The sequence below is a fragment of the Perca flavescens genome, chromosome 1 (genome assembly GCF_004354835.1).
Source record: "Perca flavescens isolate YP-PL-M2 chromosome 1, PFLA_1.0, whole genome shotgun sequence".
NCBI lineage: Eukaryota > Metazoa > Chordata > Actinopteri > Perciformes > Percidae > Perca > Perca flavescens.
This window is the reverse complement of record NC_041331.1, coordinates 23841127-23859977: the sequence shown is the minus strand read 5'-3', so window position 1 is coordinate 23859977 and position 18851 is coordinate 23841127. Positions and strand designations below refer to the sequence as shown.

The 18851-nt window shown below is 38.8% G+C and overlaps 2 protein-coding genes across 7 annotated transcripts; one reads left to right on the top strand and one right to left on the bottom strand.

Moving 5' to 3' along the window:
• Positions 1-417: 417 nt before the first annotated feature.
• LOC114562640 (aryl hydrocarbon receptor nuclear translocator-like protein 1) lies at positions 418-2230 on the top strand. The gene is given in 7 exon segments (XM_075447440.1): positions 418-526; positions 763-802; positions 804-901; positions 1030-1117; positions 1492-1659; positions 1767-1885; positions 2145-2230. Coding segments are annotated over 7 exon segments (708 nt in total).
• Positions 2231-2883: 653 nt separating this feature from the next.
• On the bottom strand, positions 2884-12915 carry btbd10b (BTB (POZ) domain containing 10b). 6 transcript variants are annotated; one of them, XM_028584635.1, is made up of 9 exons: positions 12693-12915; positions 12051-12198; positions 10741-10934; positions 8441-8756; positions 8158-8260; positions 5628-5748; positions 5130-5327; positions 4919-5029; positions 2884-3894 (listed from the first exon to the last, which is right to left on the bottom strand). In XM_028584635.1, the coding sequence occupies exons 2-9, from the start codon at positions 12149-12151 to the stop codon at positions 3566-3568; spliced, it is 1473 nt and encodes a 490-aa protein (XP_028440436.1). In that variant the 5' UTR covers positions 12152-12198; positions 12693-12915; the 3' UTR covers positions 2884-3565. The 6 variants fall into 6 exon arrangements, with proteins under 6 accessions (XP_028440436.1, XP_028440426.1, XP_028440473.1 ...); XM_028584625.1 differs by having other exon boundaries at positions 12614-12702; XM_028584672.1 differs by lacking the exon at positions 12051-12198 and having other exon boundaries at positions 10741-10937.
• Positions 12916-18851: the final 5936 nt, after the last annotated feature.

Here is an 18851-nt window from a genome sequence, read left to right as displayed (position 1 = left end):
GGTTCTTACAAAGGGTTCTGGTGTATTCCCACCACAATTCCACTCTTATTTTGTGCCACTGAGAGCCTTTGGTCAGCTCTGACTTAATGGTTTTCAGTTTAAATTAATTAAATGTTATAAACTGTGATCTTCACTTCTGGTGCTGTGTCTTACTACACAGGCAGCTGATGGCTCTCGGTTTGTTGTTGACTGCAATCTAGAGAAAACATTGTTTGTTTATAATTTAGTATACAAGATCATATAGCCCGGTAGGTGCTATTCATTTGTTCTGTCATTTTAAATGACAGTAATATTACTTCAGTGTGCTTGACATTTGACTTTACTAAGTGTATATTTTGAGACTGAATGGCATACTGTGGATACTGTTTGTGTAATATGGGCCTCACTCCTTCTGCATTTTGTCTCTTTGTCTCGAGAATGGGTCAGAGCCTGTTTGATTACCTGCATCCTAAAGATATTTTCACAGTCAAGGAGCAGATATCCTCAGCAATAACCGCACCACAAGAGGGACTCACCAATTCAAAAAGTAATCCACAATAAGAGCGCCTTAGATAATTTCAGTTAATATTTATGCAAACAAACGCAGGATAATTCATCCAAACAACTTACATAATTATTTACCTTAAATTCTAAATCTAAAGTCCATTCCCTATGCCTATATGTTGGTACTAGTAGGTATGTATTTGATGTCCTATAGTACAATACAATTATACTGTTATCTAGTTCCACTGTTCCACATTTTTTTAATTCTTTATTTCCAAGTGGTCTTTGTCGTGAAGACACATATCAGTCCAAGTTCTTCATGACTGTTCTGGGATGAGACGCTCATTTTTCTGCAGGATGAAGTGCAACCGAAACATGGAAGATTAAGATTTTCTCTCAAGCTGCTGGAAAAAGAATTGTGCTTAGTGCCCACAGTATCCATTGAACCAATATTTTGTGTTCTGTTGATTTATGAAGTCTAATGCTCACACATTAGTGTTGCTTATCATTTTAGAATACACCTGAAAATGTTTTCTTTATCCACAGCAGATTGTAAAGGCTTCTGCACCATTCACAGCACTGGTAACTTAAATAGTTGGCCCCCCACTGAGGTGGATCTGGATGAAAATAATGAGCCGGACAATAGAGATGGCCCGATACCATTTTTTGCTTCCCGATACCAAGTACCGATCCGATACCAGTGTGTCATATATTTTATTATGTTTTAACAATTGTATACTACTATCCCTGTATGGATGTGATATTATTTCTATCTTTGTTGTCTGTCTGGCTCAGGTTAAACTCTTTGTGAAACATGAACACAAACAATGAACAATGAATTTATTATCCAGTTTGACAGTCAGTTATAACGGATATTTTAAATAAATAAATAAACTTCTTTAACATAGATTTTCTTTAGGGCTTTATTACGTGGTATCGGATTGGTGCATAAGCTCCAGCACTTCCCGATACCGATACCAGCGTTTTAGCCGGTATCGGAACATCTCTACCGGACAATGATGGATGTATCTTGAGCTGTCTGGTGGCTATTGGTTGGTTGCATCCTCACACTGTTTCTCAGCCGCCGCAGAATCCCCACAAGGTCAAGCCTGTGGAGTTTGTTTCACATCACCCCATTGATGGGAAGTTTGTCTTTGTAGATCAAAGGTGAGTTTTATCACAAAATCTGACTTCTAATGTTTATGTGACGCCTACACCTCTTATCAATCATGCTACAGATAGTAATGCTTGGATTTCACTTCCTAATCGTAAAATTACCCAACATCACTAAAATATATTGAAAGAAAATACATTAAATAATACTCTTTTCTGCTGGGAACTACATTTTACGAATACTTTCATGAAGAGGATATTGCTCATTCAGCAGAACGTCACAGGCAAGGTATGCTTCTTACAGAAGGGACAACACTTGATTAACTGTTATTGCTCACATGTACAGTACACAAGGCTCTCTCAAAAACAAGACCTGCTGTCCATGTACAGTGATTACAGTGATTAATGTATATCAGCCTGATCTGCTCTGGTGGAATTACAGTGGTTTGCTGCAATGGGTGAAAATAGTGTTGTAGTTCATCTTCTCTACCTCTGGACACTTCATCCATTAACTGTCCTTGTCCCCCTCTGTCCATGTCCGTTGTAAGTGCTGCAAAGAGAGAAGATCAATACAAACTGCTACAAGTTAAAAAAAATAAAAGATGGCTCATTCATCACACTAAGAAGCCGATGAATCGGTTTGAAAAAGCCTTGGACCAAAGAAGTGGAGTACATTGTCTCTACCAATACTGTAGAAGTGTAAGTAAAACTTACCTTTTCTGGCTTATAATGTATCATGTTGTACCTTCCTGTTCTATGACATTCTTTCTATATTTGCTGTTTCAAGTGTTATATTTAATGTAATATATTTTATTAAGCATTACTAGATTGGGAATAACAAAGAACATAGGATTAGTTTTATTATGTGTTGTATGTTTATATTGTATTTTTGTAGATATTGTAGTTTACCAAGAGTAAAACTCTACAGCCATGCTGGCAGCTCTGTGCAGTTGTACTTGACTTAACTCCTCAGGGGACCGCTAATGTATGTATACATTTTTACAAAATGTATTTGTAATCTGATACTATGGTTCTTTGTTTTCTGTACCTTTACCGGCATACATTTGGCTTTTTTTGTATCCTAATTACATAACAACGTTCCATGTAATCTGTTGCTCCCCAAGCCTGCTTGTGATCCATTCTGTGGAAGAGGATCACTGTTCACTCACTTCATTCCCTTCTTATTCATCACATTAGTGATCACTCCTTTGACAGGTCCTAAACTATTAACAGGTTTTACAATTAAGGACTGAATATACAATAATGTTATTTTGATGTATTTATTTGATGATTTTACATTTTATTTTTTTAACAACAATTTCAAGCTTTGCACAAAAAAAAATTCTGACCACAACAGCCTGTGCTCTGCTTAATATCCTGGCTGTGGGAGGAGCATAACATCACCTATCAGATCCAGCCAATGACTACATACCCAATTACAAGATTAAAAGACATCTGAGAGGAGTTCAACTGGATATCATGACATTATGCGTTGATAACTGATTTTCTCCATGACCAGAAAATCACATTTTCCCCAAACTATGTTTAGTTAGGCCACCCAAGAGAATCAAAATCAATATTATCAGTGAAATAAAACCCTGTGAGAAAACAGCGACACCACAAGAGTGCACAGCCAAACCCATCAAGTTAAGATACAATAACATTGTAAATAATAATGTTAATAATAAGTGTTTTACAGATTTTTTTTTTTTTCAAACAGAAAAATAAATTCCTTTGGTCAAGTAAAAAACAAAAACAAAAATAATAGTGAACTCTTCCTTTCAACAGTCTTAAGTCCCTCGTGTTCCTTTTTCTACAGTCAACCAGGTTCTTGAGGCTCTAAGGCTGCAATGGAGGTGTCAAGGCAATATGGTTATGGTGCCCCTGGCGCTCCTTGCTGCAGCATGCTGGGAGAAGGACTAGAGGAATAGGAGAGGGGCAGAGGCATTGAAAGAGGACCGGTGTGTCCTCAGACAGCAGGTGAAGGTGCATCAGGGTCAGGCTCGTTGCTGTAGTTGTTGCTGTAGTGATTCGCACTAGGTGGGTGATTAGGTAGGATGTCCAGTTCATCCACTTGAGGGCCAGGGTGCATCACCAGCTGGTCCTGGGGGATGTCTGCTGCTGCTGCTGCCAGGTTAGTGATGGACTTGGACTTGACACACTGGAAGTCCACATGGCGGCTTTTACCCTCTTCCTTCTCCCAGGACATGCGGATAAAGGGCCTCTGGACATAGTTGTAAATGACCTCTGGACGACCTCCTGGTCGTTTTTTGACTTTCTCTTTATATGTAGGGTAGCCTGCCATAGACAGTGTGGACAAATTATTAGATCAGTTTTTCCTAGTCCTGTTCACCTAGAATACAATAACACCAAAATGATATCATATATAATATATAAAAGTAATTTGGACAGCACTCCAATTAATACGTTTTACTGCCACACGGACGTTTCGGGCAAGACGCCCTTCTTGAGCGTGTTTGAAATTCAGGCAATCTCAAACTACTACAAATACTACACAACCAGCACATCAACTAACATCCCAACAGAGGGAGCCACAACCTATCCAGACACAGTAAGCTACCCAAGTCAGAATGATGAGAAAAATGAAATGAATAAAATGAAAAGACAGGGAAGTCACCAATTCATAAGAAACAAGCAAATTAAATCTCCTCATTCATTCCATTGGGAATGAGGGTGTTAAGTAGGTGTATCTAATTGGCCTCCCTTTGGAGAAAGATTATGTCCCTATTTCTACCTTTCTGTGGCATCTTTACTGTTTCAATGCCCATGTAGCGTGGTTCTGACTGTTAAAGTGCCTGGCCACCGATGATTTCTCATCAGGATTACAAATAAAACACTTATGTTCACAGATTCTGGTTTGTAACTCTCTTTTTGTTTTCCCAACATAACACAAATGACATTGACATTTAAACAGGTAAACCACAAACTTAGTATTACATGTGATTCTGCCCCTAACCTATAATTTTTTACAAGCGATAATCAACCAGGAGGTGAAATGCACAACACACTAACAATGTTTCAGTGCTTAGAAGTAATATATACTACGACCAGGGTTGGGTTTTGAAGGCTAGGTTTATTTTGGATTTAGTTTCAAGTCGGTAAAATACCCAGATAAGACAAGATACTGTTCTGGTATCCAGTAGACAACAAACACATCCAACCCCAAACCAAAGAAAATTCACTTTTTAACCAGGTCATAACTTTGGACACTTTAACCTTGTTTCCCTTAACTGATCTTTAAAAATTGGCTAGATGAAGCATATTTAAACCATCACCATCATCATTAGAGAGTTCAACTTACCTTCAATGCCCAGTCTTATTTTTTTTAAACCTCTCTCCTTTAAAACTGATTTGGCAACATCTCGGTTCTCAATATACTTGAAAAATCTGTACAGTTTTGTGCTGTAGATGACTGCGAAGAGAAGAACCAAAACAACATTTCTTAACCACATATCTGTCTTTTGTATATGTGCAGACCTGTGTGTCTGTCTTTTGTATTAGTGTGTACTCACTCTGTGAATACTCTTCTCCCATTTGTGGTGGATATTCTTCGTCCCAGTCAACCACATCATCATCAGTAAGGACTACAATGTGACATTCCCTCTCTCCGCTCTGGGCACTGGCCACCATCAAAGGCAGAACCATTTCCTCCAGGTAAAACTCAAATTGCCGCCGAGCTCCATCATTAGACAGCTCATGCATCAGGGCACCTGATAATAAAAGGAGATTGTATCGGTTAGAAAGTGTTACCCAATTCAAACTGGCTCTCAGAACTCTCCACCACGGGTTAAACTTGTCTAAAGACTTAGAGGCCATTCATAAAAACCTTGCTACCTGATAGATAGAATAGATGATAGAATACATTTGTCATTTTGCACTTTTTTGTAAGACTGTAGACTATGAATGTGACAACTGACGAGGCAGCCATGCTGTGTCTCTTAAAGCTGACTCAAACTGCCACCGTTAATGGGTAACACACACAGCTTCAGTCCCCCAGAGAAAATACTCACTAAGGTCTCTGCATTTGATGGTGCTGTAGTCAAAGGAGATGCATAGATAGTCACACGCCTCCCGCAACTCAGGGATGGAGATTCCATCAGGACAGCGGATTATCCCAGATTTGTAGTAATCCTGTCAATTAGACAGAAATCACATAGAAGGCAGCCATTTTAAACACTGTGTTAATCCATTAACTCATAATATGAAATGCATATAAAATAATCAAGTGCCCAAACCTAAACACAAGACTAGGTCAAAACCTACAATATGGCATGGTCATTGTGCTTAACTGTGGCCACATTGTTACAGGGATAGTCAGCAGTGGTGTCTATAATGTGAATATACAGTAGATATTAAGTGTTCATCTGTAGTGGTCCCAGTAATATTTGTTTGTGGTAAACTGAAGTAGCATATCACATGACATGGTAAAGATTACATTTCTGACAAATAATTGAGGACATGTAATCATGCTATTTCAAACAAGTTATTGTTCTGGAGTACTCATCCAAAGGGTTATTCTGTAATTAATTTTACTTTGTTAAACAGACAAGACCCAGGCTTCAGCCCTGACAATTATGAACCTCAGCTTTAAATGTTGGTATTGGTGAACTGCAGCATTTATTCGTGGACACTACATTTACTACAACCTCACAACTTCACTGTTTTACTTCACTCTCTGCTCTCTTCGGTGACGTTAATATATCCACCGGAAACTGAAAGTGAAACTTAAGTTCCTTCGTTGCATTGTTTCGTTGTGCTACTTTCAGATGGTTCTAATTCAAAGATGATTTCTCCTTTCCTCATAATGTGTAAGCCTACTACTTTTTGTTATTTTGAGTTTATCTTTCACCAGTGGCTGAAGCAACGCGAACGGCTGGGAAATGCTGTTAAGCTGATAAGCAATTGTGCCTTTCATACAGCATATGCTGCACCACAGCTCACAGTCTGGAGCGACTGTTTCAGTGCCTGGTGTATTTTTTTCTGCGAGCCACAACAAAATCTTGCAAGAAAACACACTGATAATCTATTGTAAATAGAAAAATAGTAGACATATTATATTTTTTTCCCTTTATGAATGTCAAATAGAGTTGGTCTGTGATGCAAGACAAATTTCAGAGGAATCTGACAACAAAGTGCTACCTATCTAATCATCTACCTCACCTTTCCTAAGAAGTCACCAGAAGCCTCTTTTCCAGTAATAAGTGTCACACTCACTCAGGCTACATTTTGGTTTAAAAACAAATATCTATAGCTACGTTTACACCTCGCATTCACACTGCTCTGGCGTTTCAGAGCCCCTAAACCGGAGAAATTTAAAAACACTTCTGACCCTGTTTTGGTTTGGAATCTCCGGGGTTGTGTTGCAGTCTCAACGGCCGCAAACGGAGACCTTTGGAAACACCAACACTGATGCCAACGTTTCGCCACCTAATTGGGTCTTATCGGTCATGACATATTGCTGTCTGAGGCTAAGCTACTAACGTTACCATGGCAACTACCAGCAATGGTATACATGCTGCCTCCTGTTTACCCCGGCACGCTTATGCCCAGTATACGAGAATGTTCATGAGATATGCGGTTTGGGCTTGTTAGTTTAAACGAGGTTAGTTCTTCTACCGGAGCTAAACACACTTGTGTGCACGGAGATCGCTTTTGGCTCAAAACTCCACTTAAAAAGGTCCCATGACATGGTGCTCTTTGGATGCTTCTATATAGCCCTTAGTGGTCCCCTAATACCGTATCTGAAGTCTCTTTCCCGAAATTCAGCCTTGGTGCAGAATTACAGCCACTAGAGCCAGTCCCACAATGAGCTTTCCTTAGGATGTGACATTTCTGTGTCTGTAGCTATTGAGGAGGAGAGAGGGGGGGCAAGGTGGAGGGTGGGGGTGTGGCCTTGAGCAACTGCCATTTTGCTGTTTGAAAGCCATGATGTCTCTCTCTCATGGGTGGGCTAAATTCTCTGGGCGGGCAAAGCAAAGAAAGTGGAGGTAGTCTTGCTCCTTATGACCTCATAAGGAGAAGATTCCAGATCGGCCCATCTGAGCTTTCATTTTCTAAAAAGGAAGAGCAGGATACCCAGGGCTTGGTTTACACCTATTCACCATTTATAGCCACTGGGGGACCATAGGCAGGCTGGGGGAACGCATATTAACAAACCTCATAAAGTGAAATTTTCATGCCATGGGACCTTTAAAAACCAAAACGTAGCAATGCAAATGTAGCCTCACTGTATCACAAAGTAAATCTAACTTTCCTGCAATTAGTCTGATAATAGTTTGAACATATACAATCAGTCGCAAGTTTCTTAGATGCACCTAGCTAAATGTCATGCAGGCAACGTACAACAGCCCTGCTATAAATCCCACCTTCATGAGTGTTACATTATAATGTTCAGTTTAGAGGGGTGTAGCTTTAGTTTTATTGTTATTTTGAAGGCTGTAGTTTGTGATGCTGTTGAACTGTATTGTGTTATAGTGTGAGGTGTTTCTAATTTTTAGTCTACCATCATTGAAACAGAGAAAATGTTAGAGAGAGACTGACCAGAATTGCTCGGAAAACGGTTGAGCTAATGCCCTCAGCCACCTCAAACTCTCCCTTCTCGTTGGGTCGTGTGAAATTATGTTCTCTTCCAGATCCAAACATTCTAAAATCAAGACACAGTGGTTTATTTTCTGAACAACAGAATTTTCATAGCATTTTTATACCTACATTTATATGCATATACATTGAGTACATACATTGCTGCTGATTAGTAAAATACTTTCAGTTATTGTGACAATAATAAATAATGACAGATAATAATGACGGTCAAAGTATACTCTACCTGCCCAACATGGTATTGGGTTGTGCAGTGAAGATGGAAGGATCTACTACAAAGCGTGTGTTGTCAACGATTAGAGTGACTCTTTCTGAGGTCCGAATGTTTCGATTTCCCACAGTGGCACCTGCTGCTCCCTCCTTGGGATTCTCATAGACAAAAACCATGTCTCCAACTCCCAAGCTCTTGAAGGTGCCTTCAATACTTGAAAGGCTGCTGTTGCGACTGCTCACCACCCCGCTGCTGCTGGAGCCGCTGGGAGAGACTCTCTGAGGCCGTGGGCTACTAGGCCTCGATGATGGGCCACCATCTCGTTCACGGTCTACACACAGACAGGCAGAACAATGACTAACAAAAGGACTATTTTCCTTTTTAACTAAAGACACAAACCAAGCAAACATCCCATCAGAAACATTTAACAACTTAATTATTGACATATAGTACATTTTCTACCATTTTGCAGCTTGATTGGGGTGTTTTAGTATTTGTTCAATTCTTATTTATACATTCTTGAGAAATCAGATTTGTGACCATCTTTGGCATGGTGTTTGGTGTTTATGCCCCAAACGTCATCTAGGGGTGGTGATGGTGCAGTGGGTATGACACATGCCTTTGGTGTGGGAGACCTGGGTTTGATTCCCACTGCCATACACCAACCAATGTGTCCCTGAGCAAGACACACCCCTAGTTGCTCCAGAGGCGTGCAACCTCTGACATGTATAGCATTTATAGCATTGTAAATCGCTTTGGATAAAAGCGTCTGCTAAATGACATGTAATGTAATCAGGCACTCTACTATGCGACAGTAAGCCGCGTGGTTATGACACAATCGTGACATTCAAATATACCAGCGGCACAAAACGTCTGCTACGGAGCCATAACGTGAGATACAAGGTAATGGAGCCTTTTATACGTTGTCGTGTTTCTTTAGAAATAAACAATGGACAAATAAAGTCTTTTAACGCTGTCAAAGTGACGTAAAAATGAATGGCAGTCAATGGAATGCTAACGGAGAGCTAGGTAGCATCAAATGGCGCCATAGGAGGTACGCGTTGTGGAAAGAGGCTTACCCCCTTGGGTTAGGCAAGGGTTACGGTCGCAGCGCTGCCTTGAACACCATCGAGCCTTTGGCATGCATTTCAGTAGTAGTCCGCTGCTAGTAATATCTGATCTAAAACAACCAGACAAAAAAATGGACCCAACTCAGAACATGTGTCTTGTATCTAGAGCTGCACGATATGAGGAAGAATTTTGATTGTGATTATTTTGACTGATATTGCAATTGTGATATGATTCACGATATTGATACATTTTTGTAACATTATTCTCATTTTCATTGACATAAAAAAAAAAAAAAAAAGATTATAGTGTGATTTTTGCGAGGATCTGTACCAAACAAAGATTTTTTCTTTATGGCAGTTACACACCAACCAGACGGCCAACCGTCGGCAGAAAAGCCAGTCGGACTGATCAGTCTCCTGGAGTTGGTCCAAAAAGTGCCACAGAAGACACCAAAGAGACGAGACGTAATACGCCTCCATAACAGCAGGCGGCGCTAATCTGTATTGTTGCCCAAAAACGGAAAACCGGCAGCTGATTGGACGAACGGGTCACTTGGGTTTGTTTTCTACGGAAATTCAAAGCCAGACTGTCACGGCGGCTTGTTCAGAATACGATCTCATATTGTACTAAAATAGTTCACTGAAACATGTTTCTGAAAACATTTTAAGCAAGAAATAGGCCATGCAGTTGCTGAATCTGTCTTCATTTCAGATCAACAAAGGTCAGTTTAAAAGATTTTCAGAGACTCTAGTCACGCTCATTTCTCTCGCCATTTCTGGGTGAGTCCCGACTGCCCTGCCTCCGACTGAACATGTCAGGTCGGCCAAAATGAAGGCCGACAGCCCCTCGGACGGACGACGGCACGGAACACACTGAACAGACTCGAGTCACTGACCTCGCCAGACTGTCCAACGGCCGATTAACGGGTTAGTGTGTCAGCGCCTTTAGTCTGTAGGATACAATCTGATGGCCGGGACATCTCTGCAGCACCACAAAGCGATTTGATTGTGCAGCCCTACTTGTATACAAGCGATCAGACTACAAGCAGTCTTGGTCTAAAACACAAACAGGTGTATTACTGCTAACTTGATCCATTCACAGCCAGAAACATTAGAGATATAAATCATGTCTGAGCTGCAGGTTAATAAATGCAGTCAGCTGTCAGCTCAACAGTAGCTGCCAAGAGCTGTGAACCTCTAACATGATATCCATATAAGCCCTCTATTCTTTCCATGCACACTCACCACTGTTGTGTTGGCGGGTGGGTGAGGTGACGTTGCGAATGCAGGGGGTGAGCTGGCCTTCTCTCTCGTGTGAGGAGTCTCTGGAGCGATCGCTGGAGCGGCGGCGGTCACGTGAGCGGTCACAGCCTCCACTGGCACCATGCATGCTCATCTTCCTCTGTTCTGCCTCAACTTGAGATGCTCGGGCCTGACTGCTGCTTTTCAAAACAAAAGCATACTTAACATTCCTCTCTCTTTTTTACCCAGAAGTTGTTTTTATTTCATATTATGACAGACAGGCACACCCATTTCTGGTAGATAGACTCAAGAGTTTTACAGATGTTGTGCACACGACTTTCGTGCACTTGTTGACAAAGTATGATAAACAAAAATACATCTGCCAGAACATGGGATAGGTTTCCCTTAAAAGGAGAATTCTGGTAGATTTCAACACATAGCTCTGTTGTTTGTCAATTTGGAGTGCTGTCAGTAGCGAGAAAAACAAAAACAATCGGTGTTGCCTACACCGTGTTATCCTCCTGCTACAGTTTGCACCCAGGAGGCTGAAACAGGGCAAGTTTTAAAATGTGCTTTCATCATCTTAACATGTTCGAAATGTCATTACAAGTGCCTACCCATGTGAAGTGATTCCTTCCGAGTGAACACAGTGTATCTGACTGCAGTAGATGTGAAAGAAATGCACACAAGTTGTGCTAATTCAGCTGTGTTTAGTTCCAAGCTACGTGTTGAAATCGACCGGAATTCTCCTTTAAACTTTATCAGGGTTTTCACAGTTTATCTTCATGATCTTGTTTACACACAACTATATTCAACAGTTAAGGGAGTGTAAAAGCTTACACTTTACACAAGGGCCTTACAACGCATGCAACAACCAGACCTACCACATTCTGTAAGCTTGTGATAAGAATGTGACACACAGACTTAGAATGCAGCTAAGTTGTGTTGCTATCACCTTTGATGTCTTATCTAACACAAAACAAATACTGTATCAGAGATGCCTGAGCTTTAGATCACACAAGTGCAAAAAGAATGTAAAAGCACCAGAAGACATAGGATATAGTATAAGAGTCATGTACAACATACAGATAAATAATCTGATACATAGATACTGTAGGTTTATAATCTAAAATAATAAATACCTAATCAGTTTTACTTTAATGTCACGATATCCCAGATTATTAATTCACATTTCAAGATACAAATGTGTGACTAATTTAATCCAGCATCAGTCCTGTCTCTTAACAGTGAGTGACACAAATATGCTGCCATGAACTCTTCCCCGGAGGTCTGGGAATTTTCAGATGGCTCACCTCGAATGCTTGCAGAGTTTGCGAGGTCGGCTTGTTGCGTTTCGTTCCCAGTTTTCGGTGTCACTGGAGTTACTGTCATATGAATGCAGACGTGCTTCCATCACCCAAACAGGGGGGAGTATGGTCTGGATCTTTCAACGTTCATAATCTAGTTGATGGCGAAATCAACAAGTCAGTTCGATCCCCTGATCAGCTCCTTACAAACTACGGGCTAGCAGCTGTCAGCTAACAAAATAGTTTGTCAATGCCGATTTGATTGTAAACGAAGCTGGGCGACGCGGTTGTCGTTAAATGGTCAAATGAATTTTACCCATCTCAGAACCCAATCTGGTCAACGTTGCTGTCAGGCTGACTCAACCTACAATTAGATTAGCTAGCTAGTTTGCTGCGTTAGCATACCTAGCTAGCTAGCTAACATTAGCTGGCGTTGCTAGCGGTACGATACAACACTATAAACATAATATTCTGGGACAACTGTGTGGCTAGTGGACTTGTCCCAACAGTACTGGCATAAAGATTGTTATATTCTAGGTAGACATGGCAAAAATATAAAGAATAGCTACCTAGTTGGTTACGTTTTCCGTTGTAGTGTAATCCCAATCTTTCACCAGCTAACCAGCCATCTCCCTTCAAAACACTCACCAGGCTGACGTCCGACGTGACGATCGTTTCTTGACGTACTGACGCACTCAAAGCTAGCTAGATTAGCTGTCGATAAACTTGCTCATTACATTACTGTAGCATTGTCTGGAAAGTGAATTGGATTTGAAAATGAAACTGCTTTGAATGTGATCAATTTGTTTTCAACAGCTGGTATTTTTACTATTTCCTAAAAAGGAATCAGTTGTTGAATTCTCGCGAGATGTCGCGTGTGGGCGATATGTTTTAGTTTTTTTGTCCACTTGAAAAGCTACCTATGGCACATACAAAAGCATAAAAAGATACGCCTAAACACATGAGGAAATAAACATACATCATAGGATATAAACAGCCATGGAGAAAAAGTAAAATTAACAAAGGAAAATGAGAAATTAGACAAATTAAATAATTAAATAGATATGGTTGAAAGTATATATATATATTTTTTATTTTTATTTTTTTTTAAGATAATTTTTTGGGCATTTTTAGGTCTTTATTGACAGGACAGCTGAAGACATGAAAGGGGAGAGAGAGGGGGATGATATGCAGCAAAGGGCAGCAGGTCAGAGTCAAACCAGTGGCCGCTGCGTCGAGGAGTTAACCTCTATATATGGGCGCCTCTTTCTACCAACTGAGCTATCCGGGCACCCGGTTGGAAGTATTTTGCTAGAAGATCTAATTTTCTAAATATGTTTGGATCAAATGATACATTATATTTACATTTACAGATATAATTGCAATTGTTCTTTAAGAAAAACATATCAAAGATGAATTAATTAAAAAGTGCTGATCATTTTAATCACATACTTTGGAGTATGGTTTCAGAATAGAGTCACATAGATCAGCTTAGCTCTCACTCTATACGATCAGGAACAACTCCACAAAATCCTTACACCTCATGAAATGGAAGAAACCTTTGAACAGGAAATTCAAAAACCATGAAAAAGAGCAGCATATGGGAAATAATAGATAGGTTTAGTATAGGCTATCAGTTATTCAGAGACCTGGTAAATGGGTGGTGGCTGGTGGATGGTGAATAGCCTCCCTATTGGTAGCTGATAGTTTGTTTCAGAGAAAGCGCTACTACCTAGGGTACAGTATTTTGTCTTTATATAGGCCTAGTGAAGGCAAGAAGACTGTAAAGATCTGAGGGCATGTCAAGAAATGTAGTGGGTTAAAAGTTCATTGTACAGTAAGATGGGACAAAGTTCTGAATGTGGGCCCATGTGTGTTAAAAGTTGAATGTGGAGCTGAGTCTTTGATAAGCACACGGAATTGGTAAGATCAGCATTGGACAATTGGTTTGAAACAAAATCACCATCAGATAGAATTAAAGTAGGTTAATACACTACAATTTAAACATCATTAATCAAATTATTGGGAGAATTTAAACACAAATTCAGATAGACATGGAATGAAAAATCTATTAAAACCAAGCTAGAAAAGATTAGAGTAGATCATTATACACATGAGATGGATAGAAAAGCAAGTATTTATTAAATACATTTCTTTTAACTGTTACATCATCATCACCAGACCTTGGCTGTTTTATCAAGCAATAAGGGAAAAAGGTTTCTTAAAGGCTACAGACAGACAGACAAATGAAAAGGTAACAGAGTTTGTAAATTTGAATAAATGTTACAGATAACTAAACTAATTTCAGATTATTTATCAGGATACACAGTTGAAATTATTGTCATTTAATGTTAATAATTCAGACTTACAATGTTGTAATATACTGAAACTATTTGTATGTAATACAAGACAAGATAATGGAGATGACATTTTAGTCAATGAGCATCTCTGTTGAGTTTTTGTAAGTTCCAACTCATAAAGGGACACAGGAAAACGAAAAGGTGAAGAGTTTATAGTGTTGGGGATACAAACAATGATGAAATGTTTTATGATAATCAGCAAAGAGTGAGGTGAGGGAGTTTAAACAGATATTTTGTAGAGGAAATTTGTTGTAGAAGCAGGAGCAGAGGAGAAGCCGACAACCCGGCTCATGCTGTAGTAAAGTACAAGTTAAAAAGATTGTACCAAGACTGGATCACAAACAAATTATTCCTAATCCAAAAAGTAATTACATAAGAGGAAGCCTATAATGTGCAAGTGAAGCAATAAACAGTACGTGTAAGACTAGCTGTTTACAGTAGTTGGTCCTTATTTACACATTACAATACACAGTAAACAAACTTTATTTGAAATAATTAATTTTGAAACCTATAGTAAGAACAGGAGATATTATTTAATCTTATAATAATATATGTAATATAATATATATTATAATATTTAACCTAAAACATTGTGTGTATGAACACTTCTATGATGGCCTGAGATGTTGACTTTAATCTTTGATAGACATTGCAAAAGAATGTAAACAAATTAATTATATTAAAGTTAATTAATAATAAAAACACAATAATGATAACACAGAAATAAATAAATAAATAAATAAACAATAAGAAAGACGACCATACAAAATAGTAACAGCTAGAAAAAAAACGTTTCACTGTCAGATCCACAAATTTTGCATGGGGTTTCTGGTTGGTAAGAAAAAAAACATAACAAATAGGTTGTATTTAACTTTTTCGCATGTTTGATTCAAGAACGTCATTTGGGAAAATATTTTTAATATTCCCTGATTGTCCATGCTGTGGTTTGGCGCTGACAACAATTATGTCCTTTAACTTTTCCTGAAGCCAGTCCTGTCTGTCTCCCACTTGTTTGTGTTCTCGAACGTTGTGCATAAGCTGTACCTCACTGATGCTTCTTTTTCTGTAGAAATAGAAATTACCACAAGGAAGAAATCCATCATCAATGAATTATTAATTATAATTATTCACTGTCTATTACTTATTTTCAAAGTAAAAATGATGATGATATAATGTTATTTCATGACGTTAAGACACATACTAGAAACAGATTTACCTCAGTGGTTTAGCCTCTATGTGTAAACTGGCGAGGAAGAGTATCAGAACCAATGTTTCCAAGTACCTCAATGAAAACATGTTGAGTAACTGAAACAAATTAAGTAAAATAGTGGTTAGAAAACGTATTTCTTTTCCTCCCAATATAACACTTAGTTTTTTTTTTAATCATATCCAATTGTACATTGACTAAATATTCTACTACTGATCCATTATCATGCCATTCTTACCAGATTTTCTGTACTAATATCCAGGAAAAAGTATGGCAGGTTTTGTTGAGATAGTACTATCAGTGCGGCAAAGAAGTCAAACTTGTTGATCAGTCTTTCGTGCAAGGAAGGTGCTCTCCTTTATATACAGCATAGCCCTCCCCTGGTCATCAATGAGCCATTTTCCCTGTTGATGTTGATGTCACTTTTCCAATGCATCGATGGGGACAGGCATCTGCATGACACCACCTCCACCACCACTCACTACTAACTCATCTTTCAACACCTCTGCAAAGTGCCCTGTTCGTCACACTGTTTTTAAACTTGTTACATTTTCACTCTTCATGCTGAATAATGACAGTATTGTGTGTCGGATGAAACACTGTGTGAAACAAACCTCTTTATTGATCTCTAAGTAGATATGTATCATGCAGTGGGACTGCAGTGAAAACATATACTCTTTGAAATGGCAATGACTGTCAAGCTTAATTTATTAGCAATGCAATTTATTTTATGGTTCACCTCATGCAAGCATCTAAAGGTCGTGTAGAAGTGCAACTCGGCCAGCCTGAAGGGAATGAAGCAAAGAGACAAATCCAGTGCTGATTAATAGTTATTCTCAAACACAGAAAATCACAGAAGAGATAGCCATGGCTATTTAGTGCAGGATGTTCGAGTCAGGAGACTGCACCTGCTCTCTGACTGAATCTCTGCAAAGTACACTTTCCACATTTTCTGTCAATGACAAAGTCTCACTGTAGAACATCAACTGTGGAAAAGTTACAGGCATCTGGTCTTTATAAAATGTAAAGAAGAACTGGTTATTCTTATTTTGATTTAAACAAAACACCATTAAAGGTCCATTAAACTGTTTTTGGAGCCACATTTGAAATTCTTCAGCTGTATGATGCACACATGTTTGTCTGTGTTTAAACTTGCAGTATGAGTGTGGATTTCAACAGCTATCCCACTTGTAATTTCACACATGATATCATTAAGAATGAGCTGACTTGACATTTGAAAAAAAAAAAATGCTTTGAGAAACATACAGTAAATTATTCTTTTTAAATGTGTAAAGCAGTGTTGCAGTTATATGATGTATGGGTTGTGGATAACCTTGTCATAGTGTCACAAGGTGCATGAGGTAACCACGAAAGACATTTTCTAAATGTGGCAAAGGAATGGCTATGCCATGACTGGAGGAATAGGTGCCACAGAAGGACCTATATCTTTCTGTCATTAAGCTCCCCTGCACAATATGCTATGTATTTACATGTGTGTGTATGTGTGTGTGTGTGTGTGTGTGTGTGTGTGTGTGTGTGTGTGTGTGTGTGTGTGTGTGTGTGTGTGTGTGTGTGTGTGTGTGTGTGTGTTTGTGTGTCCTCTAGCAATTATGCACATTTTAAGTTATATTATTTCTTTTTGGGGGGGTGTTCATTTTACTTTTCCTTTAAATTGATGATTTAACTTCCAAATCATTAAATACTTTTTATAATGCAGTATTTCACTATTTTTTTTAATCTCATATTCAAGTGTTATTACTTATTTTGATTGCTGTGTTAAAGTCCTTCTATATTACCACATCACTAGAATTTATCATTATCCTATATGTCGATATCTTAATTTAGTGTCAGACTTACTATCTTAGTAAAGAATATCCACATTTGCCCCATGTAACATCAACAATCTTCCACAGAAATGAATATAAAGTGTAAGGATGTTATAACACCTGGCTCAGACTGGTCCTTCTCTAGGAGAAAACAAAAGGGTAAAGTACATGTACGTCCATATAGTTGATGCTGACCACTGTCTTTAGCAGGTCTCTCCATCGTGCACGTAAACAGCCTGAGCACTCAGCCCCACCTGTGGTTTCAACTAGGCTAGATTTTTTGTACATGTGTAGTATACTCAAGTGAGTTGCTCTTATTACCTCATGCGGTCACAATGTGAGCCATCTCAGTCATGGTATGCAGCTGGTGTGCCAGAGGACTTGACAGGTATTGATGGGAGAGAATTGCACGCAAATCATTAACTTGGGTCACCCCCAAGTCACAAAGAAAGTAATGCACATAAAAATGACTCATCGCTTTGATCTATATATATAAGTGTATTGGCTGTAAATAGGCTGCCTCTATAAATATTTGGGTTTTGAAAGCTCTCATTGATTTTCATATGGTTATATTTACCATACTTCCTGGTCATTTAATGTTTTGCCATGCCTGTTGTGTTGTGTATGTAGAAAGTAAATAACAGTTTCATTCATTTTAATCCAATGTGTGAGATGTGTTTTCTAAATGTATGCACTTTATATATATCCAGTGAGGAAAAGATTAATTTATCTGGCCTCTGTATGTTTATATAAGGTCTAATTATATTGAAGGACACCACCACTATATAATGCTTTCCCAGAAATCTTTTTTCATGAAATGAGGTCACCTCACTTGAAGATATCATGTAACGAAACAGGATATATTTAGATTGTCGATCATCCCACTTTTGCTCGTGAAACCAAACTAACACATAGGATACATATCTAAATCCAACCGCTTGGACAACAATTATGAAATTTATGAGGGGGGTAGAATCCAGTGCAGCAATAAATCTTTAAGATGTGTGTGCATCCAAGTCCTCTTGGGGCTATTCAACAGTTTCTTTGCCAAACCAAATGTTTTTATTCTTCCTTGAAATATGTTTGCAGGGATATGCCAGTCTTGTCAGTGTCATTTTATGTGGATACCCACACTCACATCAATCTATCACATACTTTTGCAATGTCTATCTGACTACCCAGCACAGGTGGTGGTGGTGTCAAATTAGTAGTTAGTATCTCTTTACTGTTGTGCACATGAAGAAAGAGCCCAAAAGCACAGGGCCAGCAGCAAACTGGTCAGTTTTTCATCATCATTCTTTTGAAAACATGATAATTATCAATATAATAATCTCTAATTAACTCCCTAACATAATTTAAAGCAACACTAGAGAACCTTTCCTGCTTCGGTCCTCCTACAGGTTGGAAGCGAAAT

Bases quoted from the DNA above. Each gene is read 5' to 3' on its own strand.
- btbd10b (XM_028584635.1), bottom strand. From the start codon at position 12,151: ATGGAAGCACGTCTGCATTCATATGACAGTAACTCCAGTGACACCGAA. The intron at 10,935-12,050 runs GTGAGCCATCTG...TTTGAAAAGCAG, and splicing joins AAACTCTGCAAGCATTCGAG to CAGTCAGGCCCGAGCATCTC. The intron at 8,757-10,740 runs GTGAGTGTGCAT...GTCTGTGTGTAG, and splicing joins CACCCGCCAACACAACAGTG to ACCGTGAACGAGATGGTGGC.